This window comes from Zalophus californianus, chromosome 4, assembly GCF_009762305.2.
Source record: "Zalophus californianus isolate mZalCal1 chromosome 4, mZalCal1.pri.v2, whole genome shotgun sequence".
Lineage (NCBI taxonomy): Eukaryota > Metazoa > Chordata > Mammalia > Carnivora > Otariidae > Zalophus > Zalophus californianus.
This window is the reverse complement of record NC_045598.1, coordinates 20,734,009-20,756,101: the sequence shown is the minus strand read 5'-3', so window position 1 is coordinate 20,756,101 and position 22,093 is coordinate 20,734,009. Positions and strand designations below refer to the sequence as shown.

Below are 22,093 nucleotides of genomic sequence, written 5' to 3'. Positions count from 1 at the left end.
GGGCAGGTAACAAACAAAAGCTAATGGTCAAAATGGCCAGAGTTAGGAGGGGGGGAAAAAAACCCCAACAATGTGGGAAAGAACAACCTGCAATCGCAAGGGTCTTCTTTTGGGAATAAACTCACCGAGAGACGAGATCCAGCTCTTGCTCTGGCAATGCTCTCCTTTTCCTTTTCAGATACCCTTCTCTGAACAGCCTGGAAGTTGTTTAAGGCTGCAGAGAAGTCATTCATGAGACGTTCTTTCTGAAGTTTTTGCTGGCGCTAAGGAAATAAACAAGGAGTTGAAATTTCATATTAACCCTAAATAATCTGGTTTTAATTCCCATTAAAAGCAAAATTATTCCTTCTAAAGATTTCCAACCAGGAAAATTACTATAAAACAGGCTCTTCCTTAAATTAATAAATTTGTTCTTTGCTAACTCAAATCCCTCATTAATGCCACAGACCAAGTTTGAATTCTCCTTCTTTCATTCTGACAAACCTGGGGACTGTGTGTCATTTACCTTGTAAGGCAATCTCAGAGGGAAATGCAATTGAGAATTTTGGTTCCCTGGAGAATCTAAAAGCAGAATAAATAACTTTAGGCTCAGACTGAACCCCAAAAGAGATTGTTCTCTGTTAAAATGTTAAAAATATTCATCTACACTGAGTTCAGAGCTTCCCTGAAAACTACAGAATCATTTTCCTTCATACTGTAGTGAAGTTTAAAATCTTTCAGAACCTGAAAACTATTACAGGCTATCTTTACTAAGCTTATTGATTCTATGTCTCAAAAAAACACATACTGAGAGAACCTATGTGCTGAGAACACAGAAGTAAAAACTCATCCCTGACCTCAAACAGCTTACCAACTACTTATAGATAAGGGATATAGACACACAAGTTACAAATCAATATAAATAACTGCTATATCCCATTAGTACTACAGGAGTTTGGAGGCAGGTATAATCACTAAGAACGCAAGTGGCCAAAAAGGCCAAGAGAAAGTGGATACTGAAGGAAGAGAAAGGTCTGAATAAGCAGATGGAGGAAGTAAGGCAATTCCAAGTAAGAAAACAGTGTGATCAAAGGCATGGCAGTAAAAATTTGAAGAGAATCTATAAGGAGATAGTTTGACTGGAACCTAAGTTTTTTTCATGAGAATAGCTAAAAGACAGACCTGGAAAGACAGAGAAGGGGCTGACCAGAGCAAGTTTTAAATGCCAAGCTAATGAGTTTGGGATTCAATCCTAAAGAACAAAGAGCAACAAAGATTTCTGAGCAGGAAACATGATAGGTACAAAATGATAATTTAGAAAAAGTAGTCTGTGATGGTACACAGGATAGGATGGAAAAAAGAAACATGTCAAAAAGACTATTGCAACATTCTAGGTTAAAGGTTAGGAGGACATTGTATCCGTAAAGGGAACACAAAAGACATGAATTTAAGAAACATTATGACTCAGTGACTGACTATGGAGCTACAAGGGAGCTAAAGTCAAGAATGACTCAAATACCACACCTGGGAGAATTATGGTAATGCTGAAAGCAAACTTATTTTATTTTTTTTAAAAGATTTTATTTGAGAGAGAGAGAGAGTGAGCACGTGAGCAGGGTGGAGGGGCAGAGGGAGAGGGACAAGCAGGCTCCCCGCTGAGCAGGGAGCCCAATGTGAGACTCGATCCCAGGGCCCTGGGATCATGACCTGAGCCAAAGGCAGATGCTTAACCAACTGAGCCACCCAGGCACCCTGAAAGCAAATTTAGATGAGGAATTTTTTTCCCTTTTTCTGGGATTTTTTATTTTCACACAAACATTATAACAATAAGAGGGAAAAACCATCATTCTCTAATCTCACAAACCAAAAACACTATCTTCTTTTTTTTTTTTTTTGAGTAGCTCCATGCTCAATGTGGGGCTTGAACTCACAACCTTGAGATCAAGAGTTGTATGCTCCACCAACTAAGCCAGAGAGGTGCCCCACAAAAATAGTATCTTTAAGTATATCATAAACATTTTCCATGTTATCATACTCTTCATAATTATTGACCTTTGTTACATAATAGTCTATCAAGTTGATCTGGTAAAATTTATGTAAACATTCCTTCTAGATTCTTCCCAGGTTTTAACTATTATAAATAAAGCTAATGTGAGCCCCACTGTAATTGCTAATATTAATACAGTTCTTACTATGTACCAGTACGGTTATAAGTACTTTAACATAATACTTTAATCTATACAACAACCTATAAGTAGGTACTATTATAGTCCCTATTTTACAGATCAGAAAACCAAGGCATAAAGAAATCAAGTAATCTGCCTAGGATCACACAGTCAGTAAGTGGAAGGGGTAGAATTTTTTTTTTTTTTAAGATTTTATTTATTTACTTGACAGAGAGAGACACAGCAAGAGAGGGAACACAAGCAGGGGGAGTGGGAGAGGGAGAAGCAGGCTCCCCACGGAGCAGGGAGCCCGATGCGGGGCTCGATGCCAGGACCCTGGGATTGTGACCTGAGCCGCAGGCAGCTGCCTAACAACTGAGTTACTCAGGCACCCCGGAAGGGGTAGAATTTAAATACAGGAAATCCACTTCCAGACTACAGTTTTTTTTTTTCTACCAACCTTTTTGCCTTAGGACAAATTTGCATGAGTGGGAATATTAGGTCAAAAGGCACAAACTTTTTTTATGACAATCAGTATTATCAATCAGCTTAGTTAAGGGATTTGGGTGAAATGGGACGAATTCAGTATAAGACAACACATTAAATTTTAGATGAAGGCAGTATATTCAAGAGGAGATATTAGAGTAGGGATTGGCAATATGGGCCTAGTCCTTAGAGGTTAAGGGCTAGAGCCAGGAAAAGATCTGGGGGTCCTGTTCATAAAGGTGACAGGGAACTCATAAAAATAGATGAGCCTCCTGAGGGAGAAAGCAGAGACTAAGAAAATGAGAGGTCAGTGGCAGAGCCTTGGGACATGCCTACTTCTAGGAACACAGAGAGTCAGAGAAGGAGGCTGAAACTCCACCTGGGGAAAGAGAAAAGAGGCCAGCAAAAGATAACAGAGTCGGGAGACACACTGAAAGGGAATCGTGGAAAGAAGAAGATCGTTTCAGTAGAGACGGGATGGGCTGTTTCAAATGAGACAGAAAAGTGCTCAAAAAAGCCCACTAGACTTGGCAATGAGAAGATCACTGATGATAGCATGTGAATATGAAAAAAGACTCAAAGGAGGATATACGGTCTGATATACAGGACAGGAGCAAACAGATGGTGGTAAGCTAAGATTGATTAGATGAATAAAGAATCGAAAGGGCAAATGGTATTCCGCACAACAGGGGAAGGAATCAAGGAATTGTGTGAAGATCTAGTTCGTGTTCTTAATGATCCAGTGTAATGGAAGGGAACAATAGCATGGATGATCCAAAAATAACTTCTATTTGATTTTGGAATACATTAAATCCTTCTCTCTCTCTCTCTCTTTTGGTAGCAGATTTAACTTTCTATTTCTTTTGCTTAGGCTATTAACTCTTAAGTACTTTCAACACTCTGTTTTCATCAAGATCCTTAGACTCTTTTTATTACTAACTAAAACCATCCACAAGCGTGTATTCCCTAAGTGCCCAGCTGGGAGGAGGGAAGGGGTGATTTTTATTGGAGATACTGGATGGCAAGGGGAACTGGTCTCTAAATGAAATATCAGCACGAATAACAACAGCACACCTATGGACGATCAAAGGGGATTACATTAAGATTACTTCTTATCAGAGCTGCTCTGTAGCACAATGACAAAGCATCTATCTAGTCTTGGTTCCTCTCTTTTGTGCAAGGGGGCGCCAAAACTCTAAAGACTAAAATCTGCTTCATTAAACAGCTTTGCCAGGCATGGGTTAAACTAACATTTTCAAACTTTTTTGATGGAGACATGCAGAAATAATGTGACATCTTGACCTAGTACCATATATACACATATGTAGGAAATGAAAGCTTCCTGTAATAATAGTTCCCTTTATTACATGGTATACATTCTGATATTCCTACACTTATTTTTTAAATGATGATTACAGCACACTAAAATTATTTCATGTTACAACTAGGCACAACTCACAGAATGAAACACAACCCAGAATAGGGAAGGTGTAGGCTTTGTCTTTACAGCCATCAGAGAATAGGACATCATCAGAAAAAAATTCAATAATAAAAAGCAAAATAAGTCAAGTGCTCCCAGGAATGGTAGAGAAGCTAAAAGAAAAACAGAATCACAGTAGGCTAAGGTAGTTGGAGAAGGCTTTTTTTTTTCCTGGAAGAGAGAGGATTTGAGGTAGACCATGAATGATAAGTAAAACAGGTCAAGCCACAATAAAGGAGGAGGCACACTGACTGCAGGAATGCGTGAAGAAAAGGCCCAGCACATCAAGGGAACAATGAACTCCAGTTAAAAATTGTGTGTTTTTAAAGGATCTCAATGACCACTGAATAAAATAACTTGAAAAGAGAAATCCTTTCCCCTGGGCATTTCTTCAACCTGAAACCTATGAATAACTCATGATGGGACATGAAAGTGACTACAAAATAGAAAGCAAAAACATTTGATTGAAATTTATAGAAACTGACTACAAAACAAACTAGGACCAAGCCTGCAAACATAAAGCTGCTGGCCAAAACCCAGAGATGCAAACACTGAGAATGTTTACCAGTTAAGCTCATTTTATCAATATGTTAGTATGTTATTATTAATAATAGCAGCAGATACTGATTACTACTAAATGCTGAGCACTTTGCAAGACCCGGTGCATACATTCTTTCTACTGTCACAACAGTCACATAACCCCATTTTACAGATAAGGAAACTGAGGGTCAGAGAAGGTCTACCTAGCACCAAAGGCCAAATTATTTTTGTTTCACACACTTCCTTCCCATTAAAACAAAGTCCTTTCCTATTAAACAAACACACACACCAGAAAATACCAACCTGTTCTGAAGCAGATAAGGGAAGAGGCAAGGACCCTAATTCCTTCAGTAGTTCATTTGTTTCCTTGGCGAGCTGATTTGTAGAGTGCTGTAACTGTTGCCTAAGGGAGAAAAGACACGTTTCAGGATATTCCCACTCCTCGAGAGCTGTTACAGTTAGTACAGTTAGTTCTCAGAGTGCCCCAGTGCAGAGAATGAAAGGGGTACTTGAAGGAATGGGTTCCCAAAGGCCCAGGTTCACACACACACACACACACACACACAAATCCAGAAACACAACTCAAGTCAAACCCACCGCAAGGCATCTTCATGTTACTCAGTAGAAAGAACCTACCTCAGTGAAACCTGCTGATCAGGTATTTTAACTCTTTGGGGAGAAAGGAAATGCCTATCAGCAGTTCTGATAGAAATATAAGAGCAGGGCGCCTGGGTGGCTCAGTTGGTTAAGCGACTGCCTTTGGCTCAGGTCATGATCCTGGAGTCCCGGGATTGAGTCCCGCATCGGGCTCCCTGCTCAGCAGGGAGTCTGCTTCTCCCTCTGACTCTCCTCCCCTCTCATGCTGTCTCTCATTCTCTCTCTCTCAAATAAATAAATAAAATCTTAAAAAAAAAAAAAGAAATATAAGAGCAAGTGCCCCCCCACATCTAAACCTAATAGTTTGAATACACCAAGGTCTCACAAAACTCTCCCATCCACTGCCCAGCAGTTCTGCCTAGGTGCTGTCTGTCACAGGCCACTGACTAGAGATGGAATCCAGACACTGGGGGTTGGATGAAATGTGCATTAAAAGCACAGCTTCTACCCTAGGGAACAACTTCCAAAGATCTACTCCCACATCCTTGCTTAAAGCTGGCACTTTTTCAGCTTTATTCTTGGCTCCCTATCGTCCTTCATGCTCGACTTTCTGGCTCTTCCCTCCAAAACAAAGAAGCCCTGTACTGCATAAAAACATATAAGGAGTATAGGGGAAGAATAGTAAAGAGGGAAGAATATGCATTCTATTAAGTGGGATTGGAAAGTAGTGGAAACATAAAAAGAGTCCCTTTTAGTCATGGTTTCCCCCACTCTGCGGCTATTTCTACAAAGGTTTTGAGGGAGGACAGAGAAACTATACTACTTAATCATTACTATTTTTTCACTGCAAAGGGGCCTCCAAGAGAAAAAACGAGGGAGTCAAAAACAAGAGGGAGTCAAACAGGAGCCTGTACCTCCCAGACGTTACTAACACATCCAAAGATTTTTCACATCTCCCTGGAAAAAGTTCAAAGTAGTAAGTCATTCTCTCACTTCACACTGTCTAGGACAGGAAACAAAGAATATCATTCAGTATATTTTAAAGATGAAGAATAGAACTTCTAAAAGCAGAAATGGGGTCAAGAAGGATGTAATAAAAAGAATCACGAGTCCCTACCACCAGTCCATTCTCCTCTCCCTCAGACGCCCCTCAGATCATTGTGAATACATTTTTCTAATATTTACAGTTGGAAATCCCAACAGACTAGAGGAGCTCTGCAGATCATCAGGAGTCCTGTGCCAACAAGGAGGCTCATTTAGGCAGAATACAGTTTAACAGTGGTAAAAGTTCCCTTCCCTACTTCCTCAAAGTGTTCTCCTAACCAGCCCACGGGGAAGAAAGAATCTGAGTTCCAGGATTTTGAAAGGCAGCAGAGATCACAACCCATGAATATATTTTGTTGCCCCTCTTCTAAATCCAGCTATTACTTCATGTCCCACTGCCTGTCATTCCGAGTCCACAGGCTGGAAACCTAAGCTGCCACGCAGCAAGGACAGTGGGTGTGTCCTCAAAGGGCCCTCACAGAACCCCACACATTAGGAAGCTACTCACAGATTTTCCTGTAGTTTGCTTGAGTCCTGCTTAGTTCCTAGTTGGCTCATCAAATTCTTTATCTGAGCAGCTGGGGAGAGGGGGGGGGAAAGATTTATTTAAAAGAAAAATACATTCATCATGAGCAACCTACTTCTCAAATCACTAGTCTCTCTCCACAACCTGAAAGAGTTCATGCAACTAACAGAAAACATGTTATGATCAAAACTAGCATATACATTCCCTTCTAAAACTAATTACGAGGTTCACCTTTCTCCTATAGATAACTATGTCACCAAGTAAAGGGTAGCAGTTTTGTTCATCATTCCCAAAGAACTTTCAAAATTTTCCAGATTTCCCAGGCGCTAGTTTAAAATTTCAACACCTCTGAAAGGGCCAAATATCAACTCGCAACAATTAAAATTTAAATTCATAATACACAATAATTTTTCTATAACAAACATTTTTGGAAAGACAATATACATTTGTTATTAATAATAAATTACCATTAAAAATAATAATAATAAATTACCATTGACTGAGCACCTCTATGTGCCAGGAGCTTTTATATTAGGAGCTCTGTATACATTATTTTATTAATTTTCACAGCAACAGTCTGAAGTAGGTATATCTTCATTTTTGCCGATGAGGAAATATATTTAGATAAGCTATATAAGTTACATTTACATAAGTTAATTGTATAAGGGTACACAATTATTAAGTAACAGAGCAAAAAATCCAATCCCAAATACATTGAACTCCAAGGCCTATGTTCTTTTAACTATGTTGTTTACAGTCAAATATATGGTTTTGTTCAGATAACGTTCTCTATCTTTTCCTAGATATTTTGCTAAGACTAGAAAAGTTCATGTTTGAATTCTAGATGTTTAGGCCTCTAGCCCTGGACTAGGAAAGCAGAGGTCCAGAGGAACTGATCATCTACCAATAAGGAGAAACACTCTAACACCAGCTTGCCTGGGAATGTGAATAGCCCTGTACCTCGCTGATTTGTGCATCAGAAATAGAGCGTTATCTTTTTTTTTTTTTTCTTATTCTAAATATTTTTGGGTTTTTTTGTGGGCTTTTTTGAAGTGTAGTTGACCTTTTGATTTCTTTTGTGTCCTGCGTTCTGTTCTTTTTCTGGTTGGCTGGGAGGATGAAGGAGTTAGACTCATTAATTCATTCATTTGTAGAGGTTGGAATTTTCTTGTATTTCTTTGTTGTTGTCTGCTTGCTTGCTTGCTTATTTATTTATTTGAAAGAGAGAGAGCATGTGTGCGTGTTGGGGGTGGAGGGGCGCAGAGGAGGGGATGAGAGAACTCCAGGCAGACTCTGATGAATGCAGAGCCCAGAGCCTGACATGGGGCTTGATGCTGAGCTCGATCTCACGACCCTGAGATCACGACCTGAGCCCAAACCAAGTCAGAGATGCTCAACTGACTGCACTACCCAGGCACCCCTGCTTGCTTGCTTCTGAAGAGCATTCACTAATTTCTATTCCAAGTTGCTGGAGTACAGACATAATAGAGTACTCCTTGCCCAGAGGAAACACGATTATCTTCAAATTTCACCAGAACCTCAAGAGATAACATAACACAATAGGTATATGACCCTTCCAGCCAAAACGCTGTCTCCTTTGTGAGGGCCTTTCCTATTCTCTCAGCATTAATGCCAAAGTTTCACTCGTGAGATACCAGACTGCTAGATGACTGGCTTTAGTGGAAGATGAGGAGGAAACCACTGTATATTACACCATTTGTATATATTATAGGGACAATGTACATACAGTGCTTCCATATGAAGTAAGAAAAAACCTTCACTTATTAGAACTTAGAATAGGGTGTTCCTTAAAATAACAAAATTTAAGGTTCAATCATAATCTTGCTCTTAATCTGGTCACCAAGAGTAATAAAAAGGTGGGTGCCTGCGTGGCTCAGTCAGTTAAGAGTTCAACTCTTGATTTTGGCTCAGGTCATGATCTTAGGGTCCCGGGATCGCCGACTGGCTCTGAGCTCAGCGAGAAGTCTGCTTTTATCTCCCTCTCCCTCTGCCCCGCCCCTCCATGCTCTCTCTCTAAAACACACAAATCTTAAAAAAAGGGAGAGAGAGAATAGTAAAAAAGCAAGCTGAAGTTTATGAAATACCAAGTTACCTTACACAAACACTGATGAGTTAATAGCCTCTACGTCTGATAAGAAACAATGATTAAGCAAAATCTAATTGATTGCTGGTGACTCTACTCCTAAGTAGCAATTGAACAACCTAGTCCTTAGAAATATGTACGAGTTATTTCTATCTAGACAAAATCACTACATCATGGGTGTTAAAAAGCAAAAAAAAATCCCAAAGTCAAGAATATATAAACTTGAGGCGCCTGGGTGGCTCAGTCATTAAGCGTCTGCCTTCGGCTCAGATCATGATCCCAGGGTCCTGTGATCGAGCCCCGCATCGGGCTCCCTGCTCCGCGGGAAGCCTGCTTCTCCCTCTCCCACTCCCCCTGCTTGTGTTCCCTCTCTCGCTGTGTCTCTGTCAAATAAATAAATAAAATCTTAAAAAAAAAAAAAGAATAAACTTGTAGCACTTCAAATTATGATTTTATCTGGGCGCCTGGGTGGCTCAGTTGGTTGAGCAACTGCCTTCGGCTCAGGTCATGATCCTGGAGTCCCGGGATTGAGTCCCACATCAGGCTCCCTGCTCAGCAGGAAGTCTGCTTCTCCCTCTGACCCTCCCCCCTCTCATGTGCTCTCTCTCTCTCTCTCATTCTTGCTCTCTCAAATAAATAAAATCTTTAAAAAAAAACAAATTATGATTTTATCTTATTTTGAGACCATGTTTTTGTTTTGTTTAGCAAAAATGTAACTCCAATTTTATAATGGAAATACAGTGTTCAAGTGATTAAAATTTTGCCTTTTGACCAACATTCCTAAAATACATCAATTATTCTATTAAGTGAGGTTACTTTTAGCTTAATGGTTCCACAGGAAAATGTAAGCACCATAATGAGTGCATTTTGCTAAGACAGCATTCTATAAGATAAGTAACAGTTTTTCATCACTAACATGTGGAATTTCGCCTCTTATCTCAGTCAAATTGGAATCAGGATACCACTAGAGCTATCAACTGGCTAGCCATACAAATAATTTATAAGAAGGCAGACATCAGCATTAATTGAGCATTTATTATGTGCCAGACACTGGGCTAGGTACTTGATGTGATATAATAAATAATACATTTGGTCATTGTCCCCGGTTCCTGGCACAAAGCACCTAAACCCTCGGAATTTTGTGCACAACAGGAGTGTCGTTTGCTATTCATAAAGATCCCCCCCCCTTTTTTTTTTAAGATTTATTTGAGAGAGAGAGAAAGCGCGTACGCGTGCACACACAGCACAGGGAGAGGGGCAGAGGGAGAGAGAGGCGAATCCTTGAGTAGACTCCGGGCCTAGTGCAGAGCCCTGTGGAGGGCTCGGATCCCAGGACCCTGAGATCAACATCAAGAGTCAGCTGCTTAACGGACTGAGCCACCCAGTTGCCCCATAAAGAGCCCCTCTGAATACACTGAGTTTATGCTACTAGGGTGAGTTAGAGCTAGATAGCCTTGGGCTGGGTGGGGCTAGTCACCAGAACTACCAAGTGATTATGTTGGAACTTTCAGCCCCACCCACTGACTTTAGGGAAATGGCGGTGGGGGGCAGGGATGATAGGCACTGCCCATTAAGATTAAGCGTTATGAAAACTCTTGAACTCCATTTCATGAGCTTCTGGGTTGGTCAACAGGTGAAGATACAGGGCGGGTGTTGGGAGGGTGTACGAGCTTCCTACATACCTTGCCCTGGGCATCTCTTCCTTCTGGCTGTTCCTGAATTATGTATGTATTAAGTAAAATGTTTTCCTGAATTGTGTGAGCTGCTCTAGCAAATTAATCGAACCCAAGGAGGGGTTCCTGGGAACCTTGGATTTATAGCCCACTGGTCAGAAGCACACGTGATAACCAAAACTTGCAACTCGTGTCTGAAGGGGAATAGTCATGTGGGACTCAGCCCTTAACGTGTGGCATCTGATAATTAATTCTAGGCAGACGTATCAGAATTGGGTTAAATTGTAGGAGATCCAACTGGTGTTTGGAGAATCTCAGAAATATTTGGTGTGTGGAAAACCCACACATCTGATGTCAGAAGTATTGAAAGTAGAGGAAAAACAGGAGTATTTTTCCTTTACACTTGATAAGCATTATTTTATTTAATCCCAACAACCCTTTAAATAAGCATTATTATCTCAATATTATAGATGGGCACACTGAGGCTCATGAATGTGACAGAATTCATTCGTTCATTCATTCATTCATTCAGAGTACCTACTCTATACTGTCCTATGCTCTAGAAGACAACTACTCTTTTTTTTTTTTTTTTTTTTTGACACAAGCAGGGGAGTGGGAGAGGGAGGAAGCAGGTTCCCCACTGAGCTGGGAGCCCGATGCGGGGCTCGATCCCAGGACCCCGGGATCATGACCTGAGCTGAAGGCAGACACTCAACGACTGAGCCACCCAGGCGGCCCGACGACTGCTCTTAAGAAGCTAACATTTTAAAGAAAAGAGACAGGCAATAAACATAGATCTCTGGTGGTGATTAAGTACTATAAAGAAAAATAGCGGTGCCTGGGTGGCTTAGTTGGTTAAGCATCTGCCTTCGGCTCAGGTCATGATCCCAATGTCCTGGAATTGAGCCCCACATCGGGCTCCCTGCTCAGTGGGGAGCCTGCTTCTCCTTCTCCCTCTGCCTTCCATTCCCCCTGCTTGTGCTCTCTGTCAAACAAATAAATAAAATCTTACAAAAAAAAAAAGAAAGAAAGAAAAGAAAAGAAAAATTCAAGTAAGGGCTGGAAAGACAGGGCAGGGAGAGGGTACTAGCTTACATAGTGTAGCTAGAGATAACCTCTCTGAGAAGGTGACACAGAGAAGAGATCTAAAGGAAGTGAAAGATCAAGCCATACAAATACAGGGGAAGAAGCTTTCTAACAGAGTATGAAGTCAAAGTCCCAAGGCAAGAGCGCTTCTTGTAAATGAGGAACAGTGAGGAGGCCACTGCGGCTACAACAGAGCAAGCGGGAGAGGAGTAAGGAAAGTGACCAAGGATGTAGAGGCCAGATCGTACAGGGCCTTCTAAACTAGAACAAGGACTTCAAATTGGAATGAAATGGGAAGACACAGAATATCATAATGACCGGAACTCAAACCCACGGCAAATTCCAATGGCTGTATTCTTTGTGCCATGTTATGTTTTCTCAAAAGGCTGAGGCTTAAAGGAAATAGAATGGAGTGACACAGGGCAGGCCTCAATTCCAGTGTTCCACTTAGCCCCACCCTGCTTATCTGATACCTCCTAACTTAATAGCTGTCTACCCCAGGTAGGCCGATGTCCTTGCTCTAACCTGCTCTCTTCCCCAACTCCCTCCCACTTTTGGGAACATTCCTGTGTACTCTCCAGAGTCCAGCAGAGCACCAGGCACCCAGTGGATACATAAGTCATTGTTGGTTGAGTTAACCTCCTTTTATATCATGACACTTTCTTTAAGGCAGAATACATGAATGAACATAAGCTGGGAATAATAAGACCTGACCTCTAAGCCACACTTAACCACTAACTAGATACATGGCACCAAGCAAGTCATTTCATGTTGCCGAGTCTCTTTTCACCAATTGTATGTGATATTCAGGTTTAACTAACATATACTGAGTACTTACTATTATTATAATACTTATATTTGTACTATTTTTTCCTCATTAAATCTTTACAAGTATGTGAAAAATAAATGTTCTCTAAGTCCTATCACTGCTCAGTGCTGAAATTCAACAATAATAAATAAGCTCTAGTCCCAGAAAGATACTATGCAATCAAGGAGTGTTTTTTGCAAGCCAGAGTTTGGCATAGAGAGGTTCCACCTGTGTACAAATGGGATTGGACGGAGTATGTGCCTCAGGAGGGCAGGGACCACATTCTACTCATTTTTGAATTTGCATAACAATACACACACACACACACACACACACACACACACACACACACACACACACCCCTCCAAAAATAGTTGGTTGAATATATAAAGACACATTAAGATAGATCTTATAAAAAGTTTAAGGAAACAGATCTCATCTTATTGACTGTCTTTATAGAGTACCCTCCTTAGAAACTCTAGAATACGTCAAAGTATCAAGGTATTAATCATCTAATCAAAACTTATTAAATACTCAGGGCACGTGGCTGGCTCAGCTGGAAGAGCATGCGACTCTTTCTTTTTTCTTTTTCAAGATTTTATTTATTTGAGAGAGAGAGTGAGCAAGAGAGAGCACAAGCTGGGGGAATGGCAGAGGGAGAGGGAGAAGCAGACTCCCCTGCTGAGCAGGGAGCCCGATGTTGGACTCGATCCCAGGACTCTGGGATCATCACCTGAGCCGAAGACAGACACTTAACCAACTGAGCCAGCCAGGCACTCTGAGCATGGGACTCTTTTTTTAAGATTTTATTTATTTATATGACCGAGAGAGACAGCGAGAGAGAGAACACAAGCAGAGGGAGTGAGAGAGGGAGAAGCAGGCTTCCTGCTGAGCAGGGAGCTGGATGCGGGGCTCGATCCCAGGACTCTGGGATCATGACCTGAGCCAAAAGCAGCCGCTTAACCACTGAGCCACCCAGGCACCCCCCAAGCATGTGACTCTTGATCTCAGGGTTGTGAGTTCGGGCCCCACGTTGGGTGCAGAGATTACTAAAAAATAAACTTAAAAAAATTTTTTATTAAATACCCTAGAGAGCAACGGGGATTTTAAAGGACATGGGAAAAAATCTATTAAAAATCAGCTATTCTCGGGGCACCTGGGTGGCTCAGTTGTTAAGCATCTGCCTTCGGCTCAGGTCGTGATCTCAGGGTCCTGGGATAGAGCCCCACATCGGGCTCCCTGCTCAGCGGGAAGCCTGCTTCTCCCTCTGCCACTCCCCCTGCTTGTGTTCCCTCTCTCGCTGTGTCTCTGTCAAATAAATAAATAAAATCTTAAAAAAAAAAAATCAGCTATTCTCTGTATATTCTCAGCTGAGAACTTTTTTCATCTAGACTTTTCTGATTTCTTTTGTTTGTTGAGGTTACCTGAATTTGTTGGGGGGGGTTACAGAAGTTCGGGGAAGGGGGATCTAAGGGTTATTTCCTAGCTAAGCACCAGAATTAATCCAAGCCTCTGTCAACTCTTTCTAAACTTCTGAGTATTAAGATATTTTCCTAAATGTTTCCAGCAAGACTCAGGTATCAGATACACCAAAACTCAAATCATAAGGACAGAAGTGTCTTACTTTACGGAATCCAAAGCAGAATTTTTTGTATACTGCCCTCCATAACCACCAACATCAGGGATTTATTCAAAAATAGTGACTCAATGACCCATCTATTTTATATCCAAGAATTTTGTCCCTTAATAAACCTAAAGCCCAAAGGAAAAAATAAAAAATAAATAAATAAATAAACCTAAAGCCCAGAAAGGAACAGAATGTTCCCATACACAGTTATTTTCACTGGAGTGTACTTAACAGTGAAGTAAAGTGATACTTTCCGGAAAGATTTTTATAAAAATAGGTTGAATCTAAAAGGGTTTTCCGGTCAACTTGGTTAATAAGAAAACTCCTTTTCTAAGCATTCTAGTAAATAAAAGTTTTATCTTAGGTTGACTTGTTACAACACTTTGGGTGAAAATAATAGTCTGTGAAATGCTACATAATCCTAGAAACCAGATGACTAGGCCAAATATAAAGACAAGTCCTTAAGTTCCATGTAAGCAATTTTGTTATTTTTTAAAACTAGACCTCAATTTCTATCATTGACCTCTTATTTTTAAAAGCATGTCCTGGCTAAAACTTTTATGAAGACTACAAAACAAATCAATTTATTGTACATTACAGCTGATATTCACACTATGAATTACTCTAAATTGAACACTCTTTATGTGCTTTTAGCTGATATCAGCTTTAAGTAGAATCTGAATCTCCACATAAACCTTTTTTTTTTAAAGATTTTATTTATCTATTTATTTGGGGGGTGCAGAGGGAGAGAATCTCAAGTGGACTCTGCAGTGAACATGGAGCCTGACACAGGGCTCAATCTCACGACCCTAAGGTCATGACCCTGAGACCATGACCTGAGCCAAAATCAAGAGTTGGATGCTTAACCAACTGAGCAACCCAGGCACCCCTGAATCTCCAAATGAACCTTAATCCAAATCAAAGTCTAGTCATATCAAAGTAACTACCATCATAGTGTTTCTTTTTCAAAGAAAAAAAAACAATATTTATACCAAATGGGAAAATGATAGCCTATGTGGTGGTTATGACAATGAAGTCCTATCAGTGTCTTACTCTAAAAATCAGGTTTATATTGTTTTCATTAGCTACAATGAAAATGACCTGACTTGAAAAATGTAGCCACTATATTACAATATTAAGGCTCTAAACTAAACTAAACCCGAGCACTAAATATCAAAGACATAATCTTCCATTTACTGTGCCAATGACAGAATATGTAATGGTTAAGAGAATACTCTGAATTAAGACTGCCTATGTGTTATTCCCGGTTCTACCACTTCTGAGCTTTATGATCTTTTTTTTTTAGTAAGCTCTATACCCAATGTGGGACTTGAACTCACAATATCAAGATCAAGAGTCGCATGCTCCACTGACTGAGCCAGCCAGGCATCCAGCTTAGCTTTATGATCTTGAGCAAAAGGCTTCACTCCTCTGTGCCTCAGTTTCCTCACCTAAAAAATGGGAATAACAAGAGAACTCTCATACAGTTTTTGAGCAGATAAAATGAGATAATATGGAGCTAAATTTAGAACAGTGTCTGGCACATAAAAGAACTCAATTAAGGAGAGCTATAATTATCAAACTCAAGACAAAGAACAATATACTTAGCAATGATAACATCAATTAAGTACATATTGAACGCCAACTACATATCCTTTGCTGTGCCAGGCACTGGAGCTAAAGAGAACTGTTTCTATACCCAGAAAACTGAAAGCAATCTCTCTAGTTAGAATGACAAGGTCAAAAATAATTAATTAAAGAATACCGAATAAAAGTGCTAAAAACTGTGCATGAAAAGGGCTTGCAAATTCAAAGAAACAACAACAAAAGGATAACCAACACTTCTTAAACATTTACTATGTTGCACGCACTGTTTTAAGCACTTTACATAATTACATCATTTAATTCTCACAACCCTATGAAGTAGATATTATTTTTAACCCTACTTTATAGATGAGGAAATTAAGAAACAAGAGAGATAAAGCAGTATGTTTACACAGGTAGTAAGAAGCAGATTAGGATTCAAACCCAGGTAGTCTGACTCCTCAGCCTGCTCACCTAATTACTAAACCATAGTAGGGCAAGAGACTCAACCAATAATATCACCATTTACTGAATGTCTACTATGTGCCAGTCACTCTACTTTTAAACACCCCATTCTAGGGGCGCCTGGGTGGCTCAGATGGTTAAGTATCTGCCTTCAGCTCAGGTCATGATCCTGGGGTCCTGGGATCGAACCCCACATTGGGCTCCTGGCTCAGCAGGGAGTCTGCTTCTCCCTCTCCCTCTCCTCTCCCCCTGCTCATGCTCTCTCTGTCTCTGTGTCTCAAATGAATAAATAAAATCTTAAAAAAAAACACCCCATTTTAATAATTCTATTCATGGGGTGCCTGGGTGGCTCAGTCAGTTAAGTGGCAAACCCTTGATTTTGGCTCAGGTCATGATCTCAGGGTCCTGGCATCAAGTCCCACTTTGGGCTCCACGCTTAGCGGGGAGTCTACTTGGGATTCTCTCTCCCTCTCCCTCTGCCCTTCCTCTGCTCGCTCTCTCTCTCTCAGATACATAAATAAATCTAAAAAAAAATTCTACCTATTTTTACAGAGAGGGCTACAGACAAAAAGGGGAAATAGTGCATAGAGTTAACAGTGCATAGAGGGGCAAGGACTCAGTCACAGAACTGCTGACCCTAAAGCCCATGCTCTTTCTGACTTCACTTTCTTTCAAAATCAAAGGTAGGCTTAGTTACAAGGGGCAGGATTTAAGCACAACTCAGAGGATTTGTATAATTTAGATAGCTAGCAAGTTAGGGAAAGATATTAAAGAAAGGAGGAACAGAATGAACAAAAACTTGGAGCAAAAACAAGTGTTTAAGGATGTTAAGAAAAACAGCCCTGCCTATGGCAAAGGGTGAAGAGAAGTAGACAATATGCCTAATCTGGGTTAAGATAACAGAGAGTGAGGGGCGCCTGGCTGGCTCAGGTGGGAGAGTGTGTGACTTTTGATCTCAGGGTTGTAGGTCTGGGCCCAACACTGGGCAAAGAGATTGCTTAAAATTAAAATATTAAAAAAAAAAAGATGACAGAGAATGAAAACAAGGTAGGAAGTTAAAATCTGATGCAGCAGACATGAGAGAGCCACTGCGGGCTCTTGAGAAGGTGAGTGGTATAATCCAAACAGGATTTTAGACATACTACTGATAGCATTATCAGGATGAGTAAGAATGGAAAGAGAGACGATGAGAGTATGCTGCTGTAATACAGATGTTGAGATCATGAAGATTTAAGAGATGGCAATGAAATAAAAAGCAAATGGCAAATGTGAAAATAACTTTGAAAGAACCACCCATGGGATTTCATGATAATTGGTTTTAAAAATTCAACTGCCTGGGCGCCTGGGTGGCTCAGCTGGTTAAGCGACTGCCTTCGGCTCAGGTCATGATCCTGGAGTCCCAGGATCGAGTCCCGCATCAGGCTCCCTGCTCAGCGAGGAACCTGCTTCTCCCTCTGGCCCTCCCCCCCTCTCATGTGCTCTCTCTCTCATTCTCACTCTCTCAAAATAAATAAATAAATCTTTAAAAAAAAATTCAACTGCCTTTCATGTTTTTAGTTTAAAAAAAAAAAAAACCATAGCAATAAATAAGCAACATTGAAGAAGAGAAACGCTGTTCTTTAATCTCTTCAGAGATAACTTGGAGGCTACTAGGTTTTTTTCCTTTATCTGACACAGCAGTACTTGCCCAGACCCTCCACTCCATAATAGGCAGAGCCAAGTACATTTCTTCTGTACCCCACACATATTGATAACAACCCTTTCTGTACCAGGCAGTCAACCCTAGCTGTATCTATAACAACCCACGTGGTGGCCTGCCCTATTTCAGCTGATATGCTCGGCAATTCCAAACCCACATCTGTGGCTGAACAGCTGAGAAAAAAGAATAGCTATTCTCTCAAATTTTCAAATGGGTAGAGTTCCTGCAGGGCTATATGGACTTGGGCATATGTCTGTGAGTTCACATTCAGAGTGTATACTTAGTATAACCACCATGTCTTGGAGAGATTTGGGGAACGTCATTAACCTGACTAACAGGGTAGAAACAGTGTTACCCTGCCAATTTCAAATTCTCAATTCCTCACCAAACAACCCTAAGGGAAGAATTCCAACTGACACTACCTAGGGTCATAAGATGTGGTAGGTATCCCTTCCTACAGGAAGAATGAGGGAGGAAGACTTCAAAGACGGTAGAAAAACTTCACTCATTCAAATGTACTATTTAGTAAGCATCAAGACCCTAAGTGATAATGATCCCTGGCTACCTCCCTGACTTCTTTTCTTACTATGCTCCCCTTCTTTAACTGCCACACTAGCTTTCTTGTTATTCTTTGAACACCCTAGGGGGGCACCTGGCTGGCTCACTTGGGGGAGCATGCAGCTCTTGATCTCAGGGTTGTGAGTTCGAGCCCCATATTGGGTGTACAGATTACTTAAAAATAAAATCTTTAGGGGCGCCTGGGTGGCTCAGTTGTTGATTAAGCGTCTGACTCTTGATCTCAGCTCAGATCTTAATCTCAGGGTCGTGAGTTCAAGCCCTGCATTGGGCTCCACACTGGGTATTGAGCCTACTTAAAAAGAAAAAAAAAGAACACACTAAGATCTTTGCTCTTACTATTCCCTCTGCCTACAATGCCTTCCCCCAGCTATTCACATGGCTCTCTCCACTTCACTCAGGTCTCTACTCAAATGTCACCTCCTCACAGAACCCTTCCTTAACCATCTGATCTAAAATATAATAGCACACCCGCCCTCTCTCTCTCCTCACCTCCATCCCCTTACCCTGCCATTTTCTTCACAGCACTTGTTACTACTAGAAATATAAAGATGAGTAAGTCATGTCCCATGCTTCTTCAAAGGAACTAACTATCTAGCAGCGGAGGTTAGCCACACCCCAAGAGAAAGTTCTACAGCTTCATGTATTTCCCAGTTTCCTATGGCAAGTAAAAAAAGAACAAGTCACTTCTAACTTGAACTGCCAGCTGCTACAATATTGTAATATTAAAAATTATAAAAAAGGCTAATTACTGGTCATAAGAGACAAACCTGGTTTCAAAATCTGGCATTGCTATTTGTTTGCTTGGTAACTTTTTTTAAAGATTTTATTTATTTATTTGAGAGAGAGAGAGAGTGCGAGAGCACAAGCAGGGGGAACGGCAGAGGGAGACAGAAAGGGGGAAGCGGACTTGTCCCCTGAGCAGAGAGTCCGACTCAGGGCTCGATCCCACGACCCTGGGATCATGACCTGAGCTGAAGGCAGACACTTAACCAACTGAGCCAACCAGGTACCAGTTTGCTCAGTAATTATTTAAACTTTCTCAGTCTGTTTCCTAACCCATAAAAAGAAATAATATTGGTAATTCCTTAACAGAGTTGTTAAAAAATTAAGTAAGATAATGCATATAAAGCACTTTTTGCATTGCCTGGCACACAGTATGTACTCAAATGTTAGCTATTAGTGTTATTAATGGTTGATTCCAATGATCCTTTGAGCCCGATACCCAACCAACAGGTAAATCCTATTCAATTGTGTCACCAAAGAAGCCTATCCTTTCCTTCCTTTTCATTTTCACAGTTCCTAACTGGTGTCTCTAAATCCAGTCTCTCCCTTCCAATGCAATTTATACATTTCTAAAGAACTAAATCCAAGGGCTATCTGGGTGGCTCAGTCAGTTAAGCAGCTGCCTCCAGCTCAGGTCATGATCTCAGGGTCCTGGGATATAGCACCACATCAGGCTCCCTGCTCAGCGGGGACCCTGCTTCTCCTTCTACCCCTTCCCCCACCCCCACTCATTCCCTCTTCTCTCTCTCAAATAAATAAAATCTTAAAAAAAAAGAAAAGAACTAAATCCAGCCCCCTTAGTTTAGCACTTAAAGCCCTTCATGTTTGGGCCCCAACTTACCTTTCCAACCCAATTTTCCACTACTTTCTAGAGTCCACCCCTCTAGCCAAATTAAATCATTCTACTTTTCCATATATACTCCATGCTTTCCCACTACCACGTCTTGTTCATTTTATTCCCTCCTCTTCCCTTCTTTACTGTCAAAAGTTCAAATCCTTTCCACTATTTTTCAGACCTAGCTCAAATGCCACAATGCCTTTCTAGATCATTCCCAAGTGAAAATGATATCTTTCTCCCCCGAATACCTACTCGATGTTGCTTTATCTCTTCTGTAGTACTGAACCCTTTCAACTTTATACTTCAGTCGATATGTATGCCACGGACTCCCTGTTGAAAGAATCCATGCCATGCCGGTTCCTATACTCAGTATATGAGTATGCCTAATACTCAAACAAATATATGTAGAATGAATATTTCACAAACAGACACTAAGGTTAGATTTAGCCTCAACGATAAACTCTCAGCTTTGAACCAGAATCTTCTGACCTAACTGGTACTACAGTCCCCTCACAAGAGGAGAAATTGGAACACAAAGTACTATACTTTCAAACCAGTGGTCACATTAATTTTTTTATATTTTTATACATAACAGGCCACATAGTCTTCCTTCCACTTCCAATTCACCCAGTCTCACACTCTTCATTAGAAATTTTCCCCTTCTTTATATAGAACATAATTATAATTCAAGACCAACTAAGTTCTACCTATTCAAAGTATATCCAAGCTCACAAAAACACAATAATAAACAAGGATGCTGATTATCATTCTTTCCAAGTAAAGTTGCGCCACTGACCTGTTTATAAGGCTCTGTGATGATTTTCAGGCACAAGAAACTGCCTGTATTTGACTCAATCAGCTCAGTCAGTCTTATTCAGACCCTAATGGTGGGGGGGGGGGGGGGCTAGTTCTAAGACAAGCAATGACATTCTGAAATCCACCACCAACTCTAACATGTCTTACTTGCTATGTGATTGTGGCCAAGTCCCTGGGCTTCTCTGTGTATGAGATTTGTTCAAAAAAGCTGCTAAACAGGTAAGGAATGCAGAAGCTTCATCAGCTTGAAACCCAAAAATATGTGCAAATCTTTTGCTACAAAAGACAAAACCATGTAAATGGGAATGTTTTCGGTGAACTCTCTTTATTAAAACAGAAGTCATCTCACCCCTCAAATACATGTCATTGTATCTGATTTCCAAATTCATTACAGAAAGAGCTGGGTATTAAGTCACCCAAACACATGCAGTCTCCACTTCCCTTAATTGAAAGCTGATTTCCAAGGAGCAAAAAGCTGAGCAGAATGTAACTTAAAGTCTAGATCGGTAAACAACTCCCGATCCAAACTGGCCAAAGAGGAAAGAGAGGTGGGTGGGGGTAAGGCAGATGACAGGAAAAACTCGGCTGACCACAGGGCCAAGTGAACTCACTCACTGCTCCCGAGATGACACACACACCCCTCCACCCTAGGGCTGTCAGGACTGCTGCTTTGGCCCCCATACCATGAGGGCAGTACACCTGAGAATAAACTCAAGCTTCAGCTGGGGCTCGGGACCCTCGGGGAGCCTGGGCCTGACAGACTCGAGGATGGCAGCCGCCGCCCCCACAGTGGAGAGCCCGAGACGGCCTCAGGTGTGGCTTTAGCCGTAGCCTCGGCCGGGCTCCGCATCCCGGCAACCTCACCCAGGCCTGTCCCCGGAATGGCCTTTGCCCCCCAGCCCTGTCCCCAGCTCACTGGCTTGGCTGATCCGCTGGATGTTGCCACTGCACGTCTGTATGATGCTGTTGAAGTCCCGGAGCTGGGGCCCAGAGGACCCCGGGTTCCGATACATGTCTAAGGGACCGTAGGACATGACGAGGAACTGAGACCAACTCGCCGTGCACCGCGCTCCTACCGGAAGCAGCAACCAGACTGCACCCGCAGCCTGACGGAGAAACCGAGAAGAGAAAGGGCGGGGGAAGGGGCTAGGGCTGCGTGCGCACTGGCCCCGCCCCCACGCCGCGCGCACGCGTCCGTCCCGCCCCGCCCCACA

The 22,093-nt window shown here is 41.4% G+C and overlaps 1 protein-coding gene across 3 annotated transcripts in view; it reads right to left on the bottom strand.

Annotated features, from left to right (window-relative positions):
• Positions 1-22,025, bottom strand: part of STX12 (syntaxin 12) — a 35,373-nt gene extending 13,348 nt beyond the window's left edge. The window contains exons 1-5 of one of the 3 annotated variants that reach the window (XM_027621260.2): positions 21,796-21,913; positions 15,456-15,566; positions 6,800-6,869; positions 4,954-5,053; positions 126-263 (exon numbers count right to left, since the gene is read on the bottom strand). In XM_027621260.2, the coding sequence (XP_027477061.2) occupies positions 126-263; positions 4,954-5,053; positions 6,800-6,849 (288 nt within the window). In that variant the 5' untranslated portion in view covers positions 6,850-6,869; positions 15,456-15,566; positions 21,796-21,913. Of the gene's footprint in view, positions 1-125; positions 264-4,953; positions 5,054-6,799; positions 6,870-15,455; positions 15,567-21,795 lie in introns of all 3 variants that reach the window. The other 2 variants (XM_027621251.2, XM_027621242.2) reach the window with 2 other exon arrangements.
• Between the last annotated feature and the right edge of the window lie 68 nt (positions 22,026-22,093).